This window comes from Limulus polyphemus, unplaced genomic scaffold (genome assembly GCF_000517525.1).
Source record: "Limulus polyphemus unplaced genomic scaffold, Limulus_polyphemus-2.1.2 Scaffold2732, whole genome shotgun sequence".
NCBI classification, from domain to species: domain Eukaryota; kingdom Metazoa; phylum Arthropoda; class Merostomata; order Xiphosura; family Limulidae; genus Limulus; species Limulus polyphemus.
The window spans coordinates 69,779-78,413 of NW_013668342.1; the positions used below are offsets into that span (position 1 = coordinate 69,779).

General features: G+C 37.5%; 1 protein-coding gene across 2 annotated transcripts; it reads left to right on the forward strand.

The window, feature by feature from the left end:
* Positions 1 to 3,296: 3,296 nt before the first annotated feature.
* On the forward strand, positions 3,297 to 8,635 carry LOC106467762 (bcl-2-related ovarian killer protein homolog B-like). 2 transcript variants are annotated; one of them, XM_022395951.1, is made up of 2 exons: positions 3,297 to 4,284; positions 8,247 to 8,383. In XM_022395951.1, exons 1-2 carry the CDS (start codon positions 3,497 to 3,499, stop codon positions 8,257 to 8,259), a joined length of 801 nt encoding a protein of 266 aa, XP_022251659.1. In that variant the 5' UTR covers positions 3,297 to 3,496; the 3' UTR covers positions 8,260 to 8,383. The 2 variants fall into 2 exon arrangements, with proteins under 2 accessions (XP_022251659.1, XP_013783592.2); XM_013928138.2 differs by having other exon boundaries at positions 3,298 to 4,288; positions 8,247 to 8,635.

Here is an 8,635-nt window from a genome sequence, read left to right on the forward strand (position 1 = left end):
TCACTCTTGTAACGCACCCACGGCTCCAAAGTGCGGAGCGCGTTTTTCGAGGCAACAAGCCTTGAACCTTGAATCCTCGGACTGTTCGGTCACGTTAAGCTCTAGGCCACGCCCAGCCCACGTGCCAAACGAACTTCGCATTCCGTAAACACTGGCTCTAAGATTAGCATGAGCCACATTTTGAATAGCATTCTCAAAGGTACATAAACTTTGATTATTATTTTTAAACAACGTACCATGGTTGTGAGTGAATCCAATCATTAGAATCATGTTATTAGTTTCATATTTATCTTTTCTGCAAATTCGATTAATATCAAGCATGTTTGTTTGTCAGGTTATAGAAAACAGAAGAAAAGGAATCATGGTTCACCCTTATGAACCGAGATATTGTCTAAACCATTGTAATAATTGCCCTTGTGAACCAAGATCTTGTTTAGACTATTATAATCATTTGCCCTTGTGAACCAATATATTATCTAAACCAGTATCCAAGAAGTTTGCGTTCGTGTTCGTTTACAATTGGCGAACCGATAGACCGATTGTCACCAAACCTGGCATAGAGAGTCGGCATTCGGCTTTTTCTCCATGTAACCCTAGAGATCCATTTAATGTCCCCGTACATTAAATGGATCCGTCAGCTAGCCTAAACTACTTGACGTATCCATCCAACGCGAGGGGAAGACATAGGAGTGTCTCTTCACTACCCGAGGGTCCCTAAGGACATATGTCAGTTTGGTGACATTCGGTTTAGCGGTTCTCCAGTTATAAGCGAACACACGCATACGTACAGACTTTTGTCAAATAATGGCTTGGAGACATATCTTGTTTAAGAGCCTTTCAGTGGCTCAGCGATAATCTTGAAGGCATATTTCGCTGAAAACCGGATGGTAGTCATAGTCCAGTGGTTCCCAACCTGGGGTCCGCGAAGGTAATATTAGGGGTTCGTGGGCTATTTTTTTAAATTAAATAATGCATGGAAGGACACAGGATAATAACACGTAAAAAGCTGAGATTGTTCTTTTACTGTCACAATTTTTCTGGCTCTCTAAGTATGTTGGGTAGACAGAATCTTTCAAAAACATGGGGTTCGTGGGGAAAAATAATAATAAAAGGGGTCCTTGGTGGGGAAAAGGTTGGGAACCACTGTCATAGCCAATTGTGTAATTTGATGCTTAACAACAAAACAAACAAATAAACGTTGTTGCAGATGTCGCGCAGCCATTACTGTATACCGATCTTCTTGTAGGTGTATTACAAAAAAAATGTTTTTGTTTAATTAAGTCCTAGAAGCAATGTCAGTAACTCAGGTATCTTTAATTAATTCATAATAAAAGTTGTTTTAACTTCCACATCCAAAATTATGATTTTTTAGTCTTGGCATAGCGGTTCATTGAACGGCTCTGAGTTTTTTGTTTTTGTTTTTCAAGTACAAACTTTTAGGTCATAGCTCTGTCATATCTTAACTGATTTGAGATCTAATTACAGTTTTGAACTCAGGAGGACAAACCCTTTCGATTGATGTATTTGATCACACCCAAGGTCTCATGGATTAATTTACTTTAATCCTGCCTAAAATAATTTTAATTTGAGGGTAGGCTGGTAGAGATCCTGATCCTGGACACAGCAGGTAGTGCAATGTAGTTTTGCTCTAAAACAAACTAACAAATAAATGTTACCTTAGTTTTTAAGTTATTTACTTTATGTATTTTTGGCAAGAAAACAATGGGATTTTCTTCTTTTAAATAACACGTGACCATTCTTATAAACAATACATAAAAATAATAAATCAAATTTAATTGAAAACTGTGATATAGCTATAGTAACATTCAAAGCAAAAAGTTGTAACTTAAGTCAGTATTATTCTTTACACGCGTAGGAAGTATTTGTACGCCAAAACGGACTCACAGTAGAAAGTTTGTTTGTTTGTTTTTGAATTCCGCGCAAAGCCACACGAGGGCTATCTGCGCTAGTCGTCCCTAATTTAGCAGTGTAAGACTAGAGGGAAGGCAGCTAGTCATCACCACCCACCACCAGCTCTTGGGCTACTCTTTTACCAACGAATAGTGGGATTGACCGTCACATTATATATATAACGCCCCCACGGCTGAGAGGGCGAGCATGTTTGGTGGGACGGCACAGTAGAAAGACTGAAACAAAGGTGTAAATGTCTTCCGCATTTACTAAGACGGTTATTGATTGAATAACAGAAGAAGAAAAAGTTCTCATTGTTTTAAAGTAGTTTAGGTTAGGGATAAGTATTTAGATATCTAAATCTTAATTTTCGTATTATATATATCCTGCGTTTATGGTTAATACAGAAAGAAATGTATTTAAATTGATAGTCACTAAATTTTTTTTCGATAAATTTCGAAATCATTAAATCATAAAATCCAAGAGTTTCCGGGGAGCTTCGTCCTCTTGAAACCCTAGACTCCATTTTGCATATATTTTCTAACATATTAGTGGCGCCCCTTGGTGGAAACTAGGGTGAATTCAGAAACACGTTCCCTTGAAACGTTTTACAATTAGAGTGACAGTTCGTGCCTATTTTTATACAGCGAGAGCAAAGAAATCAAGAAAAACCATACAAGAGCTAGCAAAGTTAGTGTGAAAAAAGTAGTGTTACGTCTCCGTTTGTTAATTGATTTCCCGTAAATTCGTTCCGACGAAACTTTAGCGACACAAGTCCTTTCTTAATAAAACTGGTTTATTCTTTCCGAATACAACTTTACGATACACTTAATTTCAACAGTCGCTCTATAACAAACGTCTCACGAGGGCAACAATATTCTGTCCGCACACATTCAATTACTCATCACCTACACACATTGTCACGTCACGCCGTGACCATCTTATATATACCAGGCCACCCCCAATCTAGCAAATGCTAGAGCACTCCCGAAGGAACAGGATAGTTCTAGAAAACGGGTGGCGTGATACTAGTCACGTGATCTCGCTGACGCAACAATATTATTCTGAAATTAGGGATGCTTACTTTTATGGTAGCGTTATAACTAGCAGTATTTTGTCAATGAAATTTGGTTCCTTAAATATGGGCAATAAAAGATGCTGCTAAAATCCATATTTCAATTCATGATGCTCATTTGGTTGAAGAATAATTTGAGCATTGTGCTTCCTTTTTTTTTTTTTTTTTTTGTCAGTAAGCTATATACGTCATGGTGGCACTACGTAATCTTGAAAATTATCCATTGCAAAACTATTGCTTCAAAGTTTCTCTCTCACACATGCGCACATATATTACGTTTAATAGTATGAAGGTGTCATGTAACAAACATCATATCAGACATACGCCCCGATGATGGTATAAGGTTTCAAGTATCAAACCACAGAATTTCTCATCTGATTTGTTATGTGATGAGAGTAACGTGAGAAGCAAGTCAATCAGGCAGAAAACACAGCATGCACGTGTTGACGATATGGGCACCTGTTTGGCGAAACATTCGAACTCCAAGCATCATGTGATATCTTTCTATACATGGTGGTGGAGCCTGAATTATATTACACATCGTACGCCCACTTGCACAGGACACGTTTGTTTAAAGTGAGAAGTGGTTCCTTACTTATCATGTCGTCACTTCCGACCAATGAATTTATCGATGGTTATGGGTCAGGACAGCCACCAACGGTTTTAGAATCAAGAAAACAAAGCCTTTCGGTAATTTTTCCTCGGCCGTCACTCTCAGGCTATGCGGCAGGAGTAGAAACGGCGCGTGTGGCGCATGCGACTGGAAACCGGCGAAGACTTAGTCAAGTGACACGGCGTTTGTCCAAAACGATTGGATGGCGGACGGCGGTGTCCCAAGAGGAAGTGATCTCTCAGGCTGAAAACCTCTGTGTTCGGTTTTTAAGATACAAATTGCGCTCTTTTGGGTCAGTTCATAAAAAGCTTAAACTAAACCAACTTAAGAGCCTCAGCCAAATCGGCGGAGATCCGATAATGGCCGAAGTGTGTGTCCAGCTACGGCAGTTGACCCAGCTCTTGGAGCGGCAAAACCCTCGGTTGTTTCAGAGCGTCATTTGTAGTGTTGGTCTTAAGTCACTGCCAAACGAAATGGCCACAATCAACTTATTTCAGGCAGTAGCAGACGAAATTATTCGCTCAGAAATTTCCTGGGGTCGCATCGTCGCATTGTATTCTGTTGCTGGAACACTGGCTTTAGACTGTATACGCCTTGGTCGCCCTGAGTTTGTTTTAGGGTTAATACGAGGAATTGGGACAGTCATAGAAGGAGATGGAGCAGCATGGTTAGTCCAACAAGGAGGGTGGGTAGGTATTTGGTTTTAGATTTTTAATGGTATAGTATTAGTAATAAAACTTAACTTCTAATGTATGTGGTGTTCGATTCTGTGCTAATATTATACGTATTTGACTCTCCATTCTGAGTTTACTTTTATATTGGTTACATTATTTGAATCCTATTTACATCAAAGTATTTTCTTGGAACTTAAAAGGCAAATACCACATAATATTTCTCATTACTGTTTTCATTCTTCTCCATAATAAAACCCCAATGTTTCAGACACTGCATGTTTTACAGTTAATGTTGGGACAGGTATACGATGTCATTTTGGTTGGATACTTCTAAGTTGAACAAATATTTAAAGAAAATGCAGACATTAAGCAAATATTTAGACAAGTAGATATTACAATCCATTAAAATTACATAATTACTTTATGTTTTTTTCTGTCACCTTGGACATGGAGATAAGTTCCAACTTCCATATCTGTTGTATGCTGCTTCTGTTACTTTGGCCATGGAGATAAGTTCCAGTTGACATATCTAGTGCATGCTGCTTCTGTTACCTTGGCCAAGGAGGTAACTTACATCTTCTATAATCACTGCATGCTGCTTCTGTTACCTTGGCCATGGAGATAAGTTCCAATTGCCATATCTAGTGCATGCTGCTTCTGTCACCTTGGACATGGAGATAAGTTCCAACTTCCATATCTATTGTATGCTGCTTCTGTTACTTTGGCCATGGAGATAAGTTCCAGTTGCCATATCTAGTGCATGCTGCTTCTGTCACCTTGGCCAAGGAGGTAACTTACGTCTTCTATAATCACTGCATGCTGCTTCTGTTACCTTGGCCATGGAGATAAGTTCCAATTGCCATATCTAGTGCATGCTGCTTCTGTCACCTTGGTCTTGGAAATAAGTTCCAATTGCCACATCTAGTGCATGCTGCTTCTGTTACCTTGGCCATGGAGATAAATTCCAACCACCATATATATGCTGTTTCTGTTACCTTGGCCATGGAGATAAGTTCCAACCACCATATATATGCTGCTTCTGTTACAGTGCCTGATGTTCTTTAAACAAAGTCTGGTGTATGTTAATATGCCACTCAGAGGTTAAACATTATCAGTTTGTATTAAGTAATTAGATCCTGTTGTTTATTAAACGTCTCGCACTTCTAGAAGGCTTAGGTAATTGAGCCGAAAGCTTGTGCATTAAAAAACTGAAAGAAAATAACGTGGTGATAGTCCAAATAATTTACCTAATACAAATAATTTTTTTTTGTGAATACAAACAATTACTTTTTACACCTTAAGTTGAACAATATTTATTTACAAAGAAAATAACAACAACTGTACTTTTGTGGCACTACCAAATAATTTCATGTATCCTTCATGTGTTTGAAGTAAAACAAAGAGTAGGTCTGCAACATTTAGAATACAAAGAAACAGGTGTACCTATTTTATATATCATGTTAGTTAGAAAAAGTCGATGACCTACACAATAGAAATGAAAGCCATTTGATAATTCTAGGCTACGTTTTGTAATGCGTGCATCATTCACAGAGTGTTGATAGTTATAAACCACGTTTTGTCACGCGTGCATCATTCACAGAGTGTTGATAGTTATAAGCCACGTTTTGTCACGCGTGCTTCATTCACAGAATGTTGATAGCTCTAAACCACGTTTTGTCACGCGTGTTTCATTCACAGAATGTTGATAGTTCTAAGTCACGTTTTTTCACGCGTGTATCATTAACAGAATTATGCACATTTGTTTATCTGTATAAAAAAAATTGAAACTCAAAAACAGATTGAAAGTGGATTATAATCCTCCAACTTGCCGAGGAGTCGGAGTGGGGGACATTCAACTGAATACATTTTAACACTGTTAAAAACCGTTGAAGGAGGAGGTGTAAAGCGTCAAAAATTTTACTCTTCCTTGTATTTTTTTGCAGCTTGTAAAAAACCTGTGCCTTAACACACTTAAATGTTTGTTAGAGTAAAAAGATCTACATTTCTTGAACTGCGTGAAAAATAACAATAATGTATAATTTGACTAATTTAGAAACTGTGCGTTTTATCTATTGCCCTGAGCCAAAAATGCGACTGTCAAATTTCGAAAATTAAAATTTCATTAATACATCAAGCTAAAGATACTTGCGGCACAGAAAGACTCTCACATTAAAATTCATTATATCTTCGTGGGCTCGTGATTTGCATCCTATTGCCGCACTTTGGGCTGTCATTGAGCTATAAGAGTGACGATCAAATCCAACTATTATTTGTGATAAGAGTAGCCCATGAGTTGGCGGTGGGCGTTATTGACAAGCTTTCTTCCCTTTAGTGTATCCTTTTCAAATTAGGGACGGCTATGTGCAGAGAGCTCCTAATGTAGCTTTTCGCGAAAATTAGAAGTCAATGAATTTTGTTTTGTAAATTACTTTCATTATTTTTATTTTTGATGCTTGTTTGTTTTTGAATTTCGCGCAAAGCTACACGAGGGCTAACAAAACAGATCTGTACATTTCTCTACTATTAATATCTAAAAACATTTTTGTGGGGGGTAATACTTTTCTTGTTATTAATCTTATAAACTAGACACACACCATTTGAATATTAATTTCTAGTAATTTTTTCGATCTGTAATTTTACCCCTACTTTTATCTATCATTGTTTTTTACCGCATTGTTACGGCTACCGGCAAAAACACTATACACGATAGCGTGTGGGGAATCATATCAGTATGTCAGGAAATGCATAAAGACAATCAAACAAGAAATGGTTTTCATCGATTAGAAAATCATCATTAAACCGTACAACGTGTAACTATGTAATTTGTGCCAGTTAACCTTAATTTCCGGTATAAATTATTCCCGAGGAACTTCAGCGATACAAATCCTTTCTTAATTAAAACTAGTTTATTCTTTCTCGATAGAACTTTGTAATACACTTAACAACTTTTATAACACACGCTATAAATCACAGTTATTCACATACTTTACTTACGGTGCCTACTGTTCGCTTGACTAAATTGTCTCTATCTTCAATCTATCTGCCTATGCAATTCTACCCTGTCTGGCTGGTTTTATTTGCCGGGCTTATATACTAAAAAAAGAGGGTGCCTGGAACAAACAAGGAAATTCACGATCATTCGAGAAACTCCTCGCACACGCCACCAGCGCTAATGCGCCAGCAGCGTCACTTGACTTCCGCCGTCGTAACAATATGTTAGTGTGATATGAATATTCTTTTCTGTTATTTTTTGAATTTCGCGCAAAGCTACCGAGGGATATCTGTGCTAGCCGTCCCTAATTTAGCAGTGTAAGACAAGAGGAAAGGCAGCTGGTCATCACCACCCACCGCCAACTCTTGGGCTACTCTTTTAGCAAGAAATTATCGTCACTAAGCGGAAAGAGTTACGTTTAATTTTTGAAACATTTATTTTTAATTACCAGAGGAATGTAAATCGTGAAATTTTAGCTGGAGAAAAATAATCGCATATGTACAGACATCGACAGTAAAATGTCCAACAAAATGTCTCAAACTCACCACATAACATTTAAATAAACCAAATGATTTTAGCACCAATATGTCGGACTACCATTTTGATGTTTCTGTACGTAACATATTTATTTGTTTGTGTTTGTTCATTTCTTCTTAAACACAAAGCTACACAATGGGCTATCTGTAATGTATTCACCACGGGCATCGAAACCTGATTTTTGTCATTATAAGGGTATTGTGTAACATAACTTATTCCAAGTTATACTTAATGCTGTTTTGGTGTAGAGAATAAGATTTAAACAGTGTACATATTACAAATAATGAAAACAACTCATCTGATGTCAATCAATTATCGACAAGTTAATTTTAATACGACCAAGAACTGGCAGATGCCTGTAGCGTCTTGTCTTATATATAAACCCATATGGGATTTTTTGTCATAAACGAATCATGTTTTATTTTTTCTAATTTCACATTATAGGAGGCAATTCTGACACGTTTCAAGAACTCCGACAGAACCAATATGGCTGATCTCTTGCTTTTCCTTACCGTGTCTGCTTTCACGCTAGTTCTACTAATGTACCTCGTCACTTGATCAACCGCCAACTGAATCAAGTTTCTTTTTGCGCCCTCTACAAAAATGGGAGAGTTTTGAATTATCGTTATAGACGGGGATATTACTTTGATGACAAATAAACACTTTAGAATTAAACAAAAAAGGATCTGTAAATTTGATTACTTTTCCTGGAAACCCCAAGATATTCCCCTACAGATGAAGCATGAAGTTTTTGACGACAGTTTATTATTGAGTACTAGCTGGAATACCAGTCCGTTGGACGGGTGAAATAAAAACTCGTTTGTAACAAAGGA

Coding starts and splice junctions, on each gene's coding strand:
- LOC106467762 (XM_013928138.2), top strand. CDS start 3,497: ATGGTGGTGGAGCCTGAATTATATTACACATCGTACGCCCACTTGCAC. Junction 4,289..8,246: donor TAGTCCAACAAGGAGGGTGG/GTAGGTATTTGG, acceptor TTCACATTATAG/GAGGCAATTCTGACACGTTT.